Consider the following 20,660-nt stretch of genomic DNA (forward strand, 5'->3'; position numbering starts at 1 on the left):
TGCTGGAGCTCTGTGGGTTTAGGTTTGGGGAGGAGGCAGATATTGTCTTATTTATTTCCTTCCTTCCTTCCTAGATTCTGGTTATAAAATTAATGTAGTCTCATTGTTAATCATATAAAAGTATATAAAATTAAAAACGGAAAAGTTCTTTTCTCACCCCTAATCCCACCCAACAACGGAACTAACTACCATTAATAGTTTTATTCTTCTTGGCGGCTCAGGGGCGCAGTGGTTAAGTTTTATTCTTCTTGAATCTCTTCTATAAAATTGCAGTCACATATGTGATTATATACTTATCAGGTTTCAAATAAACTGCATTTTCCAGCTTAATTTACAAGCTGGTCCAACAAGTACACTACAACCCAGGATGTTTTTGAATAAGTAAACTCTGATCATTTTATTTAGCTTCTCACTTTAAAAAAAAAATCAAGTTTTGCCTAAGGTATTTCCCTCGATTGTGCATAAGATGGCATTCACGAGGCCTAAGGTTATTTTGGCGAGGATGAGGCCCAGGAGAAGATAGTAGCTTTCTTGTGTTGGTACAAACCACTTTAGCAAGAGGACCCTGCCTCCCTAAATGGTTCAGATCACAAATGTAGAAACTAGAGAACGTCTTGAGGGTGGGAGCGCTAAAGGTGGAACTAAAAGTAAATACCTTCTGTGTGCATACTCCTAAGAAAGTGGGAATTGACTGCTCTGTCATCCTTGTTCACTTGGCCAGCGTGTTGAAAGGAAGAAACAGCAAAGCTGGAACTAACAGTAAGGCCAGCCTTAGGGAGGTACAAAGGAGCACTGGGGCTCTCTCGAGTCAGTCTTTAGAGTAGTGGTTATAGTAGTGGCGTTCAAGTCAAGGGAACTTCAGAGGAGCTGGGAGGTTGGGAGGGGGAGCTCCTGTCGTTGTCCTCCCAGCCCCCACCCCACGCTGCTCCTGTCAGGCGGAGATGACGAGAGTGCTGTGTGTTCCTGGCTGTGTAACCACCATAGAAGTGGAGTTTCCTCTAAGTCACAGGATCCTTAGGCCAAAAAAGAGGCAGCGAGCTGTCAGACAGTTAGACAGTGGGGGGAGGCTGGGGAAGGCTCTAAAATCAACCAGTTTGAATCAAGTGAGACAGTCAGGTATGGTTTAATTTTGTTAAGAGACTTCTTCTCAGATCAGGGACCTTCAGCAACTAGGTTCACAGGAAATGATATCGAGAGAGATCCGACAAAGAACTGTGAGCAAAAAAAATAATGATTTCACATGGAGGAGAAATAGTTTGAAGGTCACTTAATTAGTTTAGTAGATAGTACCATGGTGTATAGAATTGGGTAGTTAAGACTGGGATTTCAAGGTTAATGAGATTAGATTATGGTTAATAGAATGATATAAATTTAGAGAATTTAACCATTATTTGAAATGAGTTATTTAATAAAAATGTTAATTAAGAAGGGAATCTGCTGTCTATTGTCCTTTAATGGTAACCTTTGGGGACTGGAGAAAGGTCGCGGAGTTTTCTGTGGAAATGCTTTTCTTTGTGAGGCACTGATTGACCGTGTCCTTCCCTCAGGTAATGCCTCTGACCCAGGTTCTTGCCCACTCAGCCTGTTTCCTGGTTTTCACTTTAAAAAGAGTCACTTAGGTGGAATTCTTTTCCTGCATTGCCTAGTTCAAATGCAGGCGTTTAATGATTCTTATTAATTAAAGCTTTTAAGTCTTCCTAAAAATTAAAGACTTGACTCGGAAAATGTCCATAAGACATGGATACTGTGCAGTCATTACTCAAATTCCCTAAATTCCTATTTCATCCTCCCACTCCACCCTCCCCACCCGTCCCCACCCCCTGAAAGCTGGTCAGTAATGGGCAAAGCTATCCAGATGAGCAGACATGAAATGGGTCAAGTAACGTCTGGCACTACAGTTCTGGTGACCCTGAAAGAAAACGTACAAAGGTTAAAAAAAACATCCTGGAATTTCTGTTACAGTTTCAGGTGTTTAAAGACAGTGCCTCTGTTTACATTGTGTTTGCTTGTATGTGTTTAATCAAAACGCATTTGAGAGACTGTCTCATACTCATAAATACCACCCTCAAGTGGGTGAGCCCGGGGAACAGCGACAGATCCGCTAGATGGTGAGCTACACCCTCTGGACTAATAGGACAAGTATGTCACTTCTTAGCTGAGTAGCTTAAACTCATGATTGGAGATTATGGAAGTTAGTGATTCCTGGGATGGATTTCAGGTTCTTGTTCCACCTGATATTCTGAAGGCAAATATGTGCAGTCTTCACAGGGACAGGCAATACCAACAGCCCCTGCTCTGGGTGTGGAAATTGACTTTTGAGAGCTTCAAGCGAGTTCAAAACACATCTTTCTTTTTCTTTTTTTCCAGGATTTTATTTTTTCCTTTTTCTCCCCAAAGCCCTCCGGTACGTGGTTGTATATTTTTAGTTGTGGGTGAAACAGGTCTTTCTTTGCCTGATTAATGGTGATGAGGAGACCAGGCCATCATGTAATTAAAGCAGATTTTCATGAGAAACGGTCAAGAGCAGAGCACAGATAAAGGGCACCAGAAGCTGAAAGAGCATCAGTCTTGGAAACTCTGTCCTGCTGAAAGACCCATAGTCCAGAGGAGAGATCAGAAGAGACCCAGTTAAGTCAAGTAGATGAAGGCAGAAAGAAGAGAAACTGAACAATATCTGGGAGGGAAAACCTGCAGCCCCTCAGCCAGACTGCCTTACAGACATAAAGGCAGCCTCCCTCCGTGCCCTGGGCGAGGCCAGCATTGCTAGGACCTCTCCTCGGGTAGCATGTCCAGCCCTGGGACTCTCGGTCTCTTCTTTTCCCCAGGTGTCTAGAAACAGTGAACTAAGCATCTGGCTTAGAGCCAGAGAATGGCGTAGAGAATCAGCGCCTCTCCCAGCTGCAGACCTGAATTTGAACCCCGGACCACAGCTGCCCTTTGCTATTGTATATTCAGGTGTTTGAAGGCGTTTTCTTTCTAAAACATCGTATGTGTGTGTGTGTGTGAGATTAAAATTATACTGGATTAGAATTTCCTTTCAAAGCAGAGATCAGCAGCTTCAACCTGGTCTCTAGCCTAAGTCCTAACAGAGACCTGCAAGCACCAATAGCTTTCAGCCAGCAGAAAGTTCTCCTGGGTATTGCTCTCCGTGCCCCCACCTCATGCTCGCCTTTTCTTGTCACGTCTACCCCACATCCCGTCTTCCTTCTCCAAACAGGAGCGACCATTGGCTCACAGTAGTCCCACCTACGTAGAAAGGACTGCTGGCGGTCTTAGCCCTGATGTGTGGGCTGTCAGAGTGCCTCGCAGCTGGACACGAGACAGCCACCAGCCCCATTTCTTGTTTTCGTTTTTTTCTCCTTGGTCTAAGGGACTTTTCCCTTCATATGCCAACAGAATTTCGATATTTAAAAAATGACATTTCCCACTTTTTCCTAGTCCTGGCATCAGTTATTTTTGCCTCTAAGTATACATGGAACCACTTATCTGCAAGTCAGACCTCAGATTTATTTTTAAATTTTCCAACCTCTCTGTAGACTAAGCAAGCTCGGAGCATACGATTTTGCTCCGTCTCTGTTGCAGTGCCCTTTGTCACCAGAAAAAATATTAATAGCAAGCAATATTTTATGTATGCTGCATCCAGCTGCTCCTTGACCCTGGGGGCCCCGTGGCGCAATGGGATAGGCTGCGTTGCTCAGCAAGGGTCTGAGCTCCTTGTCGTCTTAAAGCAATTACTGACGTGACCGTGTAGTCCTCATGGCGTTAAAAACCAGGCCCACCCAACCATGGCTGCCACTGCTCCCTTCCACCATCCAGCAGTGATGGATGCACTATAGAGAGATCAAATTAAAAGGGGCAGTGCAGCCAGAGACCACTCTGCCCATGGAAAGGGGCATTGCGCCTTTAACCCTGGAACGGAGAAATCTGTGATGAGCAGCTTTCCACCCATCTGGGCAGGGGCAGCCTGATAGTTTTCCCAGCAGTTCTAGGAGGGAATAATACCACGACGTGGTAAAATTTACTTCCTCTCCATGAGACCAAACAAAGCTTAGTGTTTGAGGTTTGATGTCTCTCGTAGTCCCTTATTGAATTGAAGCTAATCAATTCAAATTAAGTTTTAGCAGGATTGGTCAGGGGGAGGGGAGGGGGGGGGAGGGAGACAACTCATGCCGTAAGATTGCCATTCCCATGATGAAGATCAAATGTGCAGAAATTTGGTCAAACCAGTTTTTAACAATAAAGGGTCAACCATTAAACAAACCTGTGAATTATTTCCTTCTTTGGAGGCAGAGCAGTAACCTCCTCCCAAGTAAACGATCACCTTTTCTCAGTCGGCTGTTTTAGAAAAGCACAGGCTTGTCAGATTCAGGCAAGAGTGCCGTGGCACACTGATTTAAACCTGAGAAGCAGAAGTGATGTCGACTCTTGCAGTGATGTCGTCTCTAAATGTAGAGTTTCCACTGGAGGTGGTCTTGGCGAATAGTTCACGGCCCAGGATGGTGCAGTGAGGTAAACATGCAGGCTTCCACACGCTTGGAGACCTGGCAGCCCGCAGTCTTTAGAGCTGAGGGGCCAAGAACTGCCTGTGGCACCTTCAGAGCTACCGCAAAGCCAGGCAGGGTCAGTCTCGTGCCCCTCTCTTCAGCTGGAAGTCCTGAGGAAGCACAAACTGTAATTACTCCTCCCTGTCCCGACTTCAGGGTGAGTCCCAACTTCCCTGCAAGCTTGAGGCCGAGCTACTCTCTCTGGCACTTGCCGGCATCCGCTGAGAAATGGTAAATGGTTCAAGAGCATGGACACCGGAGCTAGATTGCCTGGGTTCACAGCCCGCCTCTGCCACACACTATTCCGTGCTCCCATTTCCTCATCCGTAACGTGGAAATTACAATAGTGCCCACTTCACAGGGTTGTTACAAAGATTAATTTAAAAGATACATTAAATGTCTGCTGTAGGCCAGACACCATGCTGGGTTCTGTAAACACAGCTTCAAGCCAGTCTGACATGGACTCCCCGGTCAGGATCTTGGATAACACCATTATCTTTCCTTTCCAGCGGCAACTTGGCACAGCTTGTCCCTGATTTGATTGGAGAAGTGTTATCCCCATTGTCTATTGCCTCCCCGACACCTCCCACCTCCAGCTCAGGTTCTCCTCTGGGTGATAAGAGGAAAGGTACAACACCCCAACCCCGAACACTTCAGATCAGGGCGGGCTCCCCTCCCCAGCTGGAGCAGCCACAGAGCTCTGCCCCTAGGAATTCTGTGTGTGCTCCTACGCGCCTCCAGGTTGCAAGCGGCAGCTGCAGAGGCCAGGGGCCCGCAGGTCAGCTGGTGGCTACTGACCTCCGAGCGCCCTCTGTTGGCAGGACTGTGGCTGGAAGGGCTTTGCCACCGCTGGCCCTCATGGACATCTGGAGAAGGACCGCCCGTCAGCAGGGCTCCCGCGCTTAAGTCCCCTCTGCCTCCATAACAGATCCCCAGGAAGAAGCTGCCCCTCACCCTCCGAGTTCTGCTTTGGGTTCCTGCAGCTGAGTAAATATTTTTCCTATCTCTGACTGCATTCATGTTCAGTTACATATAATAAAAGAACCCCTCCACCCCCTAATCAGCTATAAAACAAGGGGGAAAAATGCTATTCATATAGTGTGGGAACACTGTTCTTGATTCTCAGAGAGGATGATTTGATGAAATAGTACAGGTCTCTATAGAGGAGAAAATATTGAGTGTGCACCTTTGACGGTATTTGTGTGGGTTCCTGAAGATGGAAAGTGCTACGTAAGTGCTGAGCTGTTCAGCTTGGAAGGCAAAGAGAAGATGGCTATCTTATTCATCCCTCTTTTATTTGTAAAATCTTTTTTGTCTCCTGGCAGGTGATCTTTTTTTTTTTCCTGGAAACCAATTAGCTACTAAAATTAAACATGCTTCTCTTTAAATTAATCCTTTTCATAAAATGGTCTTAAAATTGGCTTCAGGTTTTCAAAGTAGCTGACCCACTTGTTAACTGGAGATGCATTTGGAGTCCACCTTTCTCCCACCTCGGCATTCCTCCCCCTGTCCCCACTGCTGCCAGGTGCTGTCCACCTTGGGCTGTCGGCCATGGCTGGCCTCATCTTGGCCAGCGCCCGGAGGTCTGCCCTGGGACAGCCATCAGCTTGTCTGGTTCTCCTGCCCAGGTGCACTGATGGCAACTGGCGGAGTTTTACTCACTGTAAATTCAGGTTATGGTCAGATTAGCCGGGAGATAGGATGCCTGCTGGTTGTTTTGCAGTGATGTATTGTTTATGGGATTAATGCTCCGAATGGCCAAGGGTGTCAGCTGGTATTTATTACTTTAAGCTGTCTCAGCTGTTCAGGTTCAACAACTAGCTCCATGGCCACAGGAAATGTGGGACTCTGCACGTCATGTATGCCCCGAGATGTGCAAATGTGACTGGGACCTCAGCGAGCATGTGTGTGTTGGAAATGTGGGGGAGAGGCATTCATTGCAGGAACCGCCTTTGATTTTGTTCTGGGCTTCTGAGGGGACTTCGCACACTCCTGAAGGTCGAAGAGACTCTGGGGAAAGGGAGAGCATTCTGGAATGACTCCAAAGGGGGTTGAAAAGGAGGTCATCTCTGGCAGGCATAGCATCCACGAGAAATCCTGCCGCCTGCCAGGTGGCTGTAGGCATTGTGTGGGTTTTACCTCTGTCCCTCTCCAGCCTTCTAAGAGAGGACACTTTCAAGGTCACTGTGCCTTTAAGGGAACCTTCTCCCCAGTCCCTCTGCCTGGTAGTGCTTAAAGCTACAAGAATCAGGCCAGGCCCTTTAAACCTGTCTGTAGTGCTGCGCAAAGAGAAGTAAACGCACATTGCCCCAGTGTGTGTCTAGTAACACACACTGCACTTGGTTTGTTTTTCCAAAAAGAAATTTAATTTAACCCAAGTGTACACTGTCACACTGTAAACATGCTGGGGCACCAGAAGGGTGGCTGATTGAATTTAATGCCCTAGCAAAGGTCAGCTTTCAGAAAAAGCCAAAAATGACTGGAATCTTTCCTGATAGCTCTTCAATCAGGCCTTGGATCCAGGCGGATGTGTTTATTTTTTCAGAGGGAGTTCCTGAGGACCCTTCTCGAGTTCAGACCCTGGGCCCTCCCTCCCCATCCTGCCCGTGCTCCCCAAAGCCTCCCCCCTCCTCCCCAGGAAGTCACTGTCCCGGGTCACCCAGGTGGGCCCCTGAGGGGGGCACACTCCTGGAGCCGAGGGGTGGGGAGGGAGGGCCCAGGACCCTACTCCCTCCCGTCCTGGGCTTGAGTGTGTGCTGGCTTTCTTACAACTAACACTGCCTTTCTCTGCCCATTTCCCTCAAAGGACGGCATGAACTGGGTCTGCAAAAATGTCAATGCAAAGAAGAAATAAAATCTAGACGGATGGAGATGCAGGAGCTGCGGGAGCTGAATTCTGCCCTGAAAAACACTAATTTGCTGCTTTCTGACCAAATGTTTTTCCATCTGTGTACAGCTACAGCTGTTTGAAGAGAGGGAACAACACAGTTTAAAAAGAATCCCCATTCCAGCAGTAGATTTAACTGATCTCTGAGGTTCAGGATCATTTTTCAAATAAAGGAATTATATTATTTCCTCTGCATAATTGAAATAGTGTTAAATGTCTCAAAGCGCATGATTAGAAAATGAGATCTTTGAAATGAGTAAGAGATTGCATTCAGTTTAGACAATTCCACTGGGCTTTTTTCTTTCAAAAAAAAAAAAAGGAAGGAAAAGAGGAAGAAGCAGCTTGTGCTGCGTTGATGTATTTACTGACCTGTCCCTTACATTCCCCCCATGGTTTTGAAACGACAGGCAGCGTTTGCTGGTGCTGGTCAGTGATTTTTACCATCACCACTGCGCCAGGGCTGCAGTCTGTCCAGCCAGAAGCTGCTGGTGGGGAGGGGAGGAACAGCAGATGATTAAACCATCTTGTCATGCAGGTAGGAGACTGTGTATGTAATCTTCACCCTTTGGAAAGGAAAAAAAAAATCCTTTCTCACAAACAAGTCACCACAGAACCATGCTCCGTCCCCAACCCCCCAGCCAGCCACACAGGGAAGCAAATTCTTACGACTTTTGACTGTAATGACATCTGGAATGTAAGGAGAGGTGGGAGGTTTAATTCCAGAAAAAATTACAAGGTCCTTAAAAAGCCTTCACATCGAGGGCTCAGGCTAGCGCAAACAGGCTTTCTCCAGTTCAGTGGAGCAGTGAGCAGCCGACTCCGAGATTAGCTGGCTTCTCCACGGCCGTCCTATAGAAGGGATTTCTAAAGCTCAAAGAATTCTGTGTTTAAATGATCACAATAGGCCGCTGCTATCAGATTTTAAAAATAAATGCAGCTTTACCCTGAACCTGCTCCACTGAGAAAAGGCAGGCAGATCGATTTTTAGAAGAGATCAATTTTTACGGTGCTGGCGTCTTGGTGGTGTGGGATGCTCGTGGGTGGAGAGAGTTTGCTGCTGGGGAGAACATGGGTGTGTATGATTGCAGGGGCCAGGCCCAGGGAAGCCAGAGTCACCCCAGCTGCTGGCTCCTCTGCCTCTCTCCAGCAAAATGTGTCCTCTGTTGATTGATTGGAGAGGAATGGCAGGAGAGTTCTCCTGCCCTGCGTTGCAAAAAGAGCTTGTTTCCCTGAGCCTTAAGAAATCTCCGGCTTCAAACATGGCAAAGCAGGCCAGAGCATCACCCGGCTCCTGAATTGAACTCTGTTCTGGTGCCTGAGCTCAGGGGTTTGCAGAGAATGAATAAGAGACTGTCCGGTGACTGGTGGGTCCCAGGAGGCCAGCTGCCTTCCCAAGCCCACCAAGGCATGCGAGCAGTCTGAAGGGGCCGCTCCAGCGCCTGGCCTTCAGTCCCCAGCTTTTCTGGACATAGTTGTGTAGGTGAGGCCAGAGCATGGCCAGCTTCAAAGGCAGTCTAGGGTGAAAGCCATTAACAATGCCAGACATGAAAAGATGCCCTGGGGCTCCTGTGGACAGACCTGTAAGGACTTGCAAAACGAAAGAAGGTGAGGTTTTTAAACACTGAGCTAGCTGCTCCCTGCAACCTCCTCTGGCTTCTCTGTCTCACCCCTCACCTCTCTGGCTTTGAGGAGAAGCAAAACAGAATTCTAAGGAACCAGAAGTGCCCCTTCTGTCAGGCTGGAAGTGTGGCAATAGCACTTGAAAATAGTTTTTCCCTCCAAATAGTGCACCAGAGACGCTATCTGAGGGGCCAAATGCCTGCTTTGAGGTCCGTAATTTTGGAACACTGTGATATGCAACTTTGACTCTGGCAGTGGATGGTCTGTAAAATATTTTTGTTCTTTTACCACTAACTTAGGGAACTGTTTGAAAGAACCCTCCCAAGGCCTCGGCCAGCAGGCAGGAGCCACTTGCCCTCCTCTGATAAGAGCCTCTGTGAATGTTCAGAGAGAATGTTCAGCTTTTCCACCAAAGACACAGAGACATTGTGGATGTCACAAGCTTTCATCTTCCCTTTGAGCCCTGCTGAACCCTCCCGGGGCTCACAGGCTAGATGAGAGAAGCCCGAAAAATGCGGAGTTTGACAGCTCCCATTTGTAAAAACAAAATTCTTCTAAGTCCCCTTTCCTCTTTCCAGCCCCACCCCTGGCCCCTGTGGCCGTGACCAGAAGACAGAATTTGAAGTTAGAAAGGGGATACCCACTTTCCCATCCTCCCACCCCTCATGAGTCTTAGTAAGACTTGCTCTGTGCGCGAGCGGCGTCTGAATGTGCAGGGGAGAGGGCTGGGAGCCTGAGGGCAGGCAAGGCCTGGACTGGGCCCAGGATGTGTGCTCAAACCAGTGGTGGGAAAAGCTCCTCCCGCCCCTCGTCCGACCTCCCCCTGGCGGCTCCTCCTGGCTGGATTCCCCGCGCCCAGCGCAGCACACCCTTTCCCCTTCACTCTCCCTTGGTTACCATGGAAACAAGGGTGTCATTGATGTGGGCTGAGCTGGGGAACATGTCGGCGCACAGCTGAAAGTCAGCGATTATGCCGGCGGGTAGAAATGCGCCTGGGTTAAAGAAGTCTGCAGCTCCTGAAACTGCTGGAAGGACACAGTCCTGCCCCCTCTCTCACTCCAGCTCCACGTCTCTCTCTCCTGGCTTTTGACAAATTTCTTTATTCCCCTCTGGGCTAAACCGGTGGCTATTTTTGTGCCACTCTGTGCCCCACCCTCACTGTCGGCCGCTCCTTATCCGGCCTGGCCTGGAGGGTGACACCATGTCACCCTTGCCAGGACTCGTCCCTTGATTCCCGTCAGAGTTTGCTTTGATTTCTCTTTCCTTCTCAGGGGCCAGTTCTTACTTCCTTTTATTTTTAGCCCCGCGCTCCATGTGGTTTCAGGGTTCAGTCCGAGCCATCGAAAGGTGGTTTTTTTATAGTCCCTTTTGAAAGTGATAATCAAAGGAAGGGACGCGGTGTTTGGTCATGTGGAAAATTCGATGTATAATTTAGACGTCTGTCAAAAATCCAACAAATAAAATTTAGCTGAAACGAAGGCAGCCTGGAATGCACTGCGTTCTTTGCTGAAGCTTAGAGAGGGCCTGAAACATGTTTGTCCTTTCAGAGGTTAGCATTCCTCAAGGTGCTTTTTTCAGGATGTAATATTAACAGCAACAAAAACAATAAGAATAACCCTTTATTCAGCCCCTGCTGCGCACCAGGCACTTTACATACTTCCTGTGGCAGCATTAGTCCCACTTCACCGTTGAGGAAACTGAGGCCCTTGTCTGGGTTAAGGAATTTGCCCAAGATTGCACAGCCATCAATGCAGGAGGGGCCCCGCCCCCCGGGTCTGAATGCTGCAGTGAGCTGCCACCTCTGGAGGACAATGACGGTGACAGCTCATTTCCCAGCAGTCTCGGCCCCTAGCCTTCCAAGCCCACACCGTGGGTCCCCTCTGACCAGCATTGCTCCCCTGGGGTTCCCTGTTCCAGGTGTTGGGTGTCCTCTGGGCTCACAGCTGCACAAATGTAGATTCTGTACCATCTTTTGCACAAACAGGAAGAAAGGAGAAGACATTAGGAAAGTTAGGGCTGCCAAGGATACTTGCGATTACCTAGTATCTGAAAACTGGGTCTTTCTTTTAAAGAGAATTCATAGAGGGGAATAGACTTGCCCAAAGTCACACAGTCGGTGGCAGAGTGGACACTGCTCCAGGGCTCTGCCCTCCAGAGCAGGGGAGCTTGTCTTCCCCTTTGGCAGCCTCCCTTGAACAGGCTAGAGATACACCAGCATGGCTGGTCCCAAGGGTTGGCCTTTAAAGGCAAGCTGTTGGCGGAAGAGAGGGGAGCTCGAGGCAGGAGGAGAGAGAAGGTGTAGCGTTGCCAGATACACGACAGGACATTTAGCTAAACCTGAATTTCAAATAAAGAATCGTTTTTAATACAAGTATATCCCATAAAATATTTGGGACATACTTACAGTACTAAAAATAAAAAGTCAGTGTTTATCTGAAATTCAAATTTAACTGGCCATCCCTGTTTTTTTGTTCTTGTAGTTTTGCTAAATCTGGCAACTCCATGCAGAATGCCCTGCTCAACAAAGGGACAGTGTGGTACAGTAAAGAAGTGAGTTCTCTGGAGTCAGAGAACCAGGTGCAATCCTTGTCCATCCAAAATCAGCTCTGTGCTCTCAGGCAAGGTGCTTTCTCTCTTGGAGTCTTGCCTCTTCATCTGTGAAATGGGAGTAAAGTGGCAGGGAGACTTGAAAGAGAGAAAATGTAAAGAAAGTCCCTGGACCTAAGGCGATGCCTAGGAGATAGTAGGGATGCTCTGTGCCTCAGTTTCTTATCTATAAAATGAGGTAATAATCATCTACCTCCTGGAGTTCTCCAGAGGATTAGATGGAATTATGGATGTCCAGTGCATAGCAGTGCTAATTCATTGGTAGCTATTATAATAACTGGCAGAAATTCTGGAGTCTGAGCCTTCCCAGGCCCCCAAGACCTGTGCCCGCCCTACATCCCCTCGCGTGTGGCTCTGTAACTTTCAAGGCAACAAGCAAGTGGCCAGCAGCCTTCCCGGAGGTGCTGGCAGCCCCCTCCTCTCCAGGGTTCCCAGGGCCACCTCAGCCACACCTCCTGCAATTAGATTTGTAAGTGGGGACAGGCTCTTGTCAGAGGCTCCTGATTGGCTCCGGGCAAAAACACAGTTTAGCGCTCAGTCAGGCTGCATTTTCGGGCCTCTGTCTCTCTCTCCCCCTTCTCCCCCCTTAATTGCAATCTGTTCAGTAATTTCCTTTTCCAATACTGCACAACACAGAGAAGCTGCAGCACCAGGACCGGGCAGGGAGGAGGGAAGAGAGCTCCTGCAGTGAATCTGCTGGTCCAGCACTGTGTTGGGTGGGGTGCAGGGTGTGTGTGTCTGTCCAGAACCAGCCACATACATGGGCATATGGAGATGCGGCCAACAATGAGGCCGCTACAGTCAGACCGGGGCAAACTGCTAAGGGGGCACCCACTTGTAGCAGGTACTTTACAATTATTTTATTTAATCCTTGCAATAACATTCTTAACTGTAGGTATTATCACTCACAGTTTTGGCATTGGGCTCACAGAATTTGAATCACTTGCTCAGGATCACGCAGGAAAAACAGGGCAGAGCCAGGATTCGAACCCACGTCTGTTTGACTGCTGGGCCCCAAGTTCATACCCTCAGAAGAGCTAAGGAATCCTCCTGCACAAAGGAACATGGGGAGGTTTCTTTTCCCAGAGTGAACAGCAGTGTCCCAGGGACAAAAAGCCTTTGCTAAAGAAATGAAATATTAATGACGGAATTGCCGAGTGCAAGCTGAGTCCGGGAGGGGCAGAGTTTGTGGGAAAACTTGCTGGGATACCTGAAGCTGAAAGCCACAAGGGTTGGGAGCGGAACTACCATGCAGCTGAGCAAACTGCTACTGCTGCGAGTCAGTCGCTGATCTGAGCCTTTGATTAGCCCTATAAGAGAACCATTCCTAACCCCATTTTCCAGTGGAGGAAACCAAGACTCTCAAAGGTTAAGTCGCTTGCCCAGACTCACACAGCAAGGAAACAGCTTGACAGATCCTTGCCAAACGGAAAGCCCATTTTTCTCCAGGACGCCATCTTGCCTAAGCTCAGGGCGGTCAACTGCTGGCAGCAGTGAGGGAGTGGGCTCCAGGAAACAGGGAGGGGGGCCAGAGCACTCACTCTCTCTTTGCCACCCCCCTCTTCAGGATCCACAAGACCCTTCCCAAGTCCCAGAGGTGGCTGCTGCTCTAGAGGCCACCAGCAGAGGGGGCAGGGGTTCCCGGGCCCCACCCTGACAACAAAGGAAAGAGGCTGGTGAGGCTGTTGCCCTTTGGGCCCTGGCCTGGTGTCCATTCTCACCCAGGGCTCAGCAGCCCCCTGTCCACTGCGCCAGCTCAAAATGGAGAGGAAGTGCTGCAGCGAAAGGGCCAGCAGCCCCTAGAGCCCACTGGACCTCTGGAGGGGAAGAAGAAAGGGCCTGCTGCCTGCCCAGTCTTTCTTTGCCTTGTTAATGGAATGCATGTTCCTGAGACCAGACAGACCTGTCACCTGGGCCACCACTGACCCCATGGGAGAGGATGCCCCACACCAGGGTGCAAGGCTTGGCACTAGCTGAGGGCCCCTCAGCCAGGTGACCTGGTATAGGGCACAAGATACTCAGCCATACTTGGTGGCCTTGTCTATTACACCAGCCAGACTGCTCCCTGGGCCTGGTTCTCAACACTCAGTCCCCCAACCAGGTCCCCAGTCCCACCTGGACAACCTGCTTTGGGGAGTTGGAGCACACCAACCTCCCTTCCTCAGCCTTCGTTGCTGCCAAGAGGTCAGAATCCTGTGAAATCATGCTGGCACACTGCCCCCAGGTCCCTTGGATTCTGTCTGGGGGGCACAGAGCAAACCTGATCTGGCACTTTTGAGTATGAATGGGGCTTCCGGGGAGCCCCCAGATGACAGGACCAAAGCACTGTTCCTCCCTGGATGCTACAGAGGGCTTTTGGAGAGAAAGGGATAAGGAGCTATGGTTTGTAAGCAACAGCCCATCCTGGTGCCAGGGGACACAGTCTAGCCCAATTCTCCCCTCAATTTCCCCAGCTCTGGGGGGAATTCAGCCTGGATTTTACCCTGACTCACTCCCCAGGCCCTTTTCCCATCCTGAGACCTCCAGATCTGCCAGAGCAGCACATTGGGAGGAAGAGAAAAGGGAGGAAGGGGCATTCAGGGGCTGGGCTGCTGATCCAGGCAGGAGGGAGGTGCCTGCACAGCTGCAGGCAGTCCCCTACCCCCAGTCCGTGAATGGGCACATCACCCCCTCCTGCCTCCTGCCACTGCTCCCAAAACAGTTGGTCCTAATGAACGCAAAGCAGGCAGGGCAGCTGTGTGCATTATCCATCTGCATGGGGAGGTGTCTATTTATCCTCACGTCCCACCCCACCCTGCAGCTGCTGCCATCCCCTGTGCCAGAAGGGTGAGTGGGCACGAGCGCCCGGGCTGCTCTGGGGCCCCTGGGCCTCCTCTCCTTCCAGCCCTCCCTCCCCAGCCCACGCCCACAGCCTTCACTTGACCCATTTTGGAGGCTGAAGTTTGTGTGTGTTTGAGAGAGAGAGAAAGAGAGAGAGTGCACACATCATTTCCCCAGTTGGGGCTTTTGATTTCCTCTGAAGTATCTTGATTGCGGACTTACAATGGCATCTTGCTGCCAGTGCTCCCTCAGCAGCTTCTGGCTCTGCGCTGCCTCCTCCTCGGGGCTGGAGTTTTCTGCTGACTCTGGGGCCCAGGGCTGGCTGGCAGGGAAGGAGAAGGCCTGGTCCGGGCTTCCATCCCTTGGCTTGAGCTGCAGGGCCTGGAGGCCTAGCCACAGTCCTTCCTGCTCTTTGGGCTGGGGCCAGCCTGCACCCCGCACCCCATTTCCTCTCTCACTCGGACCTCCTGCTGCCTAACTTACCACCTTGTCCCCCTGCCTGGCGCTCGTTCCCTTAGGGCTCAGAGCCATTGTTCTAAACCTCAGTTCTCCTGCTCAGATGACTTTGGAGGCCCTGCTGCTTTGGGACACTCAAGGCCAAACTGTTTATCTGTCATTCAAGGCCCCTCTGATCTGAACCCACACCCTTTTTATAGGCCTGTCAATCATGGACTCTCATGCATCCCCTGAGCTTCAGATGAGCTCTCCTCACTGTCCCCCAACCCAACCCCACAATTTTATTTCCCCCTTTGTGCTCATAGCCACCTCCTTCCTGGGGTGTCTGCACCCCCTTTTGTGCTTTTTTCATCCCTCCTTAGGGCATGAGTCAAGTCCCGACTCCCCAGGAAGATGGCCTGGTCCCCCTCTAGCCCACGGGGCTCCCCTGTGAAACTCCTAGAGCCCTGACAGCCTAGGCATTTGGTATTCATTCACTCACGCATTCATTCAGCAAATACTCTTGAGTGGAGGCAAAGCACTTACAGTGTCTCGGTCCTGGCCCTGCTCCCACATGCCTTTCTGACCTCATCGCTCCCTGCTCTGTCCTCACTCACTCTTTCCAGCCACACTTGCCCCTTGCTGTTCCTGAAACCAGCAGCATCTGCTTCAGCCTTTGCGCATGTTCCTCTGCCTGAACACTCTTGCTCCAGATGTCCCCGGACCTTGCCTCCGCACATTCTTGAGGCTCTGCTGCATGTCACCTTCTCAGTAAAGCCGTCTGCAACCACCTCCCTATGTAAAAACTGCCATGTCCCCTCACCCCTCCTGACAGGCCCGCACTTATCCCCCGCTCACATTTACGGATTTGTTGTTGGTCATCTGTCTCTTCCCTGCTAACTTATCAAGGCAGAGAGTTTGTTTTTTCACTGATGTCTCCCCAACATTGAAACAGTGCCCAGCATTCAAAGGGCCTCGGTAATTATTTGTTGAATGAATGAATGAAACAGGCACTGTATTAGGCTCTGAAAAATAAAAAATGACGACTATTTCATGTCCTCCAGGGACACACAGGCTAGCTGGACATGTGAGCTATGCAGCTTGTATCCTGACAGGTAAACCATAATTAGTTAAAACACCGAGTAAGAGCGCTAAGTGCATGGCAATGTGGTTGGCCTAAAGGAAGATAAACATCCTGATAGCTATCAAGGCGTGAAAGGGGACTATGCCAGCACCAGACCTGGCACTTCACATGCATCATTTCATTACTCCTCATACCTCCTCTGCAGAGGGTGGGGAGGGGTGCACAGAGGAGGCGAGACTCTGAGGCCAGGCAGACAGTCCAGGCAGAGGGATCAGCAGAGCCACATGGGACCACATGTGGTGCTGGAGGACTGACTCTAAGCATATGATTTGATGGGAGGAGCCTAGGGAACTGCACCTGGTGGGATGGCATTTATTGTGGCTGGAGAATCTCTATCTGTTGGGCCATGAGATACCCATTTGCATCCATGCCCCCTCTCTGCTCAGTTCCCTGCAGCAGGCACAGACATGGAGAGTGTCTGATGACAACATCCAATTCACAACAAGGCAGCCAGGACATCCATATCAAATGACTTGCTACCATTTTTTCTGGGAGGACCAGAAGTCCACAGCACCCTTAACACTCAGTTCCTGGAAGCCCACTCCTTCATTCCACATCTTAACTGCAATTTTGAGATGTTGCCTAGGCCACCTCCAACCCCCCACTCTACAAGCTGTTGAAAACTACGCTGCACGTCACCCCTGCATCACCCTCTGCTTGCCGCAATGTAAATAAAGAAAAATAACCTGTGGCACTGAGCAGATGGGTTCTTTCTCAAGAAAGACCCAATTATTCAGGATCTAGTGCGAGGAGAAGTCGTAAATATCCCAGTTTGCTGCAGTTGAGAGGAATTAACCACACAGCGGTTAAAGAAAACTGGTCGCTCCTGGAGGAAACATTCAGACTCCCAGTGCAGAACTCTGGGGTACGTCCATTGGCAAGTCCCTACATGATAAATGCCAGGGACAGGATCTTAGGGAAGAAGCCCTGGGCTCTTGAAGGCTTCCCTGGCTCAGCGTGTGATTCCCATACACCACAGAGAATATGGGAGGGGCCGAAGCTCTACCCACGCGATTTCTCTATCCTTTGTGAGAGCTTTTACTGCGGAACCAGGTTGTAAGTTCTCTGTCACTGAAGAAATTTAAGCAGAGAGGGAATACATCCTGCCCTGGGAGAGAAGAAAGCCTTTGGGGTGCAGGTAGAAAGGGTAGAGTGTTAGGGGAAGAAAGAGAGAAGCTGATGTCATTTTAAGGCCAGCCCCACTCCTGGGCGGGAACTATAACCTCTCACAGTGGGCTCCCCAGCCCTGGCTGCCTCTGCCCCACACTCTGGTCTGTTTCCCATTCCCTTCAGCCTCCAGTGAAGCTCCTGGGATCTGAGCCCTGAGTCCCAGGCACCCCAGCACTTTTGCACAGAATATAGGGAAGGGGCAATCCGAGAGTGCCCTTAATTTCATTCCCTGTCCCTTTAAGTTGAAGAAACAGGACTCAGTGGGTTCTAGAACTAGTACCAGGGTCCCAGGTTCTAGAGACCACTGTGTCTAAAGCACCTACTAGAAAGAGTTTTCCAAAATCGTACAGGGAGAGCCTCACTTTAGAAGAGGGGCTACAATGTAGTGGGGTGGTCCAGAGATACCAGGAATCATTTTTCCACCTCCCTTTACTCCACAATCCCAGTAACGTCAGCATCCCCCCTCTTTGTAGGCCTAGAGGTTGGGAAGGACAGGTCCTAGACCCACCCTCGCCATCCCCGAATTTCCAGGACTCAGAGGTGGGCTAGGGAATCCCCAGGGGACCAAGTCTGGTCCTGAAAGTGTTCGTTGGTTCTCCCCCACCCTCAGATGGGAGAAAATGAAGGCGTCTGAGGAAAGGGCACGGTGACAACGATAGGGTCTGAGTGGGTGGGTGTGAACAAGGCTTGGAAGAACCCAGAAGGGAAGTTAGAACGTGGGGTCTCGGCTTCGAGAGGGGCCCAGGGCGCTGACTCAGCGGCGTCACTGTTCAGGGTGTTCCCGCTGCCCCACCCTCCTCTTCCGCCCCCAGGGTGCCCTTTGAAGCCGGGAGGGGGCTTTGATCTGGGGTCTGCCCGCTCTCAGCTGGCGCGGCCAGATGCGCTGGGGGAGGGGCAGAGGAGCCGGCGTCTCCACCCCCACCCCGGGCCTCGCCCCCTCCCCCCCCCCCCCCCCGTCCCCTGCACCCCCTCCTGGGCATCGAGAGTGTTTCCGGCTGTTGCAGGGGGCACCCAAGCCTCCTCTCCCAACGCCTTGCAGCTGTTCCCCAGCTGCCCGGCCCCACCCCAAAGACAGCTGGGAGAGAGGCTGGGGGTGGGGAGCAGGGCGCAGCTGCTCGGCTCCGGGGCTGGGACCCGGGAGGGCAGCGACATGAAAGAGCTCGGGCCTGCGCGGGTGGCGGGAGGAGGAAACCCCCAGGCGGTCGCCTCCCCACGGGCTCCGCACATCTGGGCCGCAGGAGCCTCCGCCCCCCGGCGGTGGGGTGGGGGATGCGCTCCGCCACCCAGCCCTTCCGGGAAAGGGGAGGAGTGATGGCCTCTCGGGGAAGGCCAAGGCCGGAGCGCCCCGCCTGGGGTGTGAGAGCTGGTATCTCTTGAGTCGTTAGCGGAGTGAGGCACAGGGCGTGCCTGTGGGTGCCCAGAAGTGTCTGAGTGTGCACATCAGTGCAGGGGAAGGGAGGCAGGCGCCCCACACCTTCTCCAGCTGGCCCTGTGTCCTAGGGCAGCTCCAGCTCTTTCAGGGCCTCTTCCGCCCCTGACCCTTTTGGAAGGTGGATGACAGCTGCTCTTACAAAGCTAGGGACAGCTGGGTGGCTGGGGACAGCTGGATGGGGTTAACATCTCCCTGCTTCTCTGGCTGCCCAGGCACCCCCAGGCCATACTACTGGCAGCTGGCTGCTTCTCCTACAGGTTGTGTGGTTGAGTGTGTAATTGTCTGGAGTGGCCTTTCAAAGCTGGAACCTGGAGGAGCTCAAGCCCATCTCACCGGCACCAGTCTCCCTCCATATCCTGGTCTGATTGAAGTACCTGGAGAAAGGACCTCTCCCATCAGCTAAAACAAAACCAGGCCAAGTGGGAAAGAAATTGGGCAGCTTTCTGTCTTGGCTCCCAACTCTTGGCACATGAGATGTCCCATGCTTCCTGATAACTAGAAAAGGGACAGTGAGATGGAAGATGTGAGTGGAGTTAAATGTCTATCTGTCCACAAGCACCTGCCCCCAGGCATCCTTCCACCCTGGGCTGGAGGAGCACTGAGCTCCAGCCATCTGCCCCCTCTCTTTAGCCCCAAACAGGTGCAGGGGAAGAGAAGGGGGAAGGCCAGCTGTTGTCATCCTGCTCCTGGCTGTGGCTCCCTGCCAAAGTGGGGAAGGGGTAGCAATGACGCAAGAGTCCACCCACCTCACACTGTCATTTTTCTGCTCCCACAGGATGGGAGGACTGAGGCACGTATCAGGACCAAGACTTGGGTTTGGTCTGGCCAGCCCAACTGGCAAGCGGACATACCCTGACCATGTCCTCCAATCTAGGTCCTTATTTTTCTGAGAAGGGGGGGTAACCAGGGGTTGGTGAGGCTAGGACACCTGCCACCGGACTTACCCATGGCTCCTTTGCTCTAGGGTTCCTGGAGTGGGAGGTGTTTAGGCCCTGATTCTACCCAGACAAGGGGAAAGAGAACTAGGCACCCAGCAAAGGGTGCCCCTCCTTCTAGTATGAAAGGGCACAGGCTGCTTTACAACATAAGCAGATCCATGTAAAGTATTAGGTGACAAACCAGAGACCATTTTTAAGGATCAGGCCCCCCAAGAGAGGAGGGCCTTGGTGTGCCCCAGCCCCTCCTTCCACCCCAGGGGTCCTTGTAACAAGCAGGACCCTGGCCAGTTCCTCATGGCAGCACTTCTCAAACCCCAGGATGTATCAGAATTATCAGGGAGTTAAAAATGCAGATTCTTGGGCCCTCAGCAATTCCCACTGAGTCTAAGTGGGGCCCCAGGAATAAGCCCTTTTAACAAGCTCCCAAGACACACTAGAGACTTTGAGAAGCTCTGCCAAAGGGATGGGGGTCAGATGCCCTTTTCACTTTGCTACCCTACCTCCACACCTCCCAGAGCCAAAGATTTTCCTGCCTGTTCTTCCTGCATGCTCAGGGGCAGGGGCCAGAGCCCAAGTCACCAACCAAATATGGGGCTGAGTGACCCCCTCCCCCAACAGGGGCCAAGGCCCAATTAGACTAAATTCCCAGACAGGGCCTGTTCTGCCTCTATGCCCAGGACCCTGCCCAATGCCTGGTGCCTAGCACATGCTTAATAAATATTTGTGGACTGAAGGAGGTAAGCTTTGCAAGCCTCATAGAAAGGTATTTCTTCCTTTGTCTGTCCTAGCTAAGAGCATGTTGGCAGAACCTCAAAGAGATGCCAGGGCCTGTGTAGCAGGGGGCCGGGCCTGGGAGGCCCTCAGTAAATATTTGTCAAATGAACCCAAAGCCGACAGTAGATGTAGTTAGTGCCTGACGAACTGACATTCACAGGCCTGGAACAGCTAGACCCGGGGAGAAGTGAGGCAAAGAGGCAGGAGCTTCCGTCCCTAGAGGGTCCCCCCAACAATGCCTGCAGACCCCAGGCCTGGGGGAGTTGGGGGTAAGAGGCGAGGCAGGGAG

The 20,660-nt window shown here is 51.2% G+C and overlaps 1 protein-coding gene and 1 long non-coding RNA gene across 2 annotated transcripts in view; one reads left to right on the top strand and one right to left on the bottom strand.

Annotated features, from left to right (window-relative positions):
- The window catches only part of ARL3 (ADP ribosylation factor like GTPase 3), a 32,659-nt gene extending 25,030 nt beyond the window's left edge, over nt 1–7,629 (top strand). The window contains exon 6 of the mRNA XM_001498593.6: nt 7,351–7,629. Within this exon, the coding sequence (XP_001498643.1) occupies nt 7,351–7,398 (48 nt within the window). The 3' untranslated portion in view covers nt 7,399–7,629. The remainder of the gene's footprint in view (nt 1–7,350) is intronic.
- LOC138915473 (uncharacterized) lies at nt 1,626–10,161 on the bottom strand. Its single transcript, XR_011421461.1, has 3 exons — nt 9,949–10,161; nt 7,801–7,994; nt 1,626–4,654 (listed from the first exon to the last, which is right to left on the bottom strand). It is a non-coding gene; the product is annotated as an uncharacterized lncRNA (long non-coding RNA).
- Nucleotides 10,162–20,660: the final 10,499 nt, after the last annotated feature.

This window comes from Equus caballus, chromosome 1, assembly GCF_041296265.1.
Source record: "Equus caballus isolate H_3958 breed thoroughbred chromosome 1, TB-T2T, whole genome shotgun sequence".
Taxonomy (NCBI): Eukaryota; Metazoa; Chordata; class Mammalia; order Perissodactyla; family Equidae; genus Equus; species Equus caballus.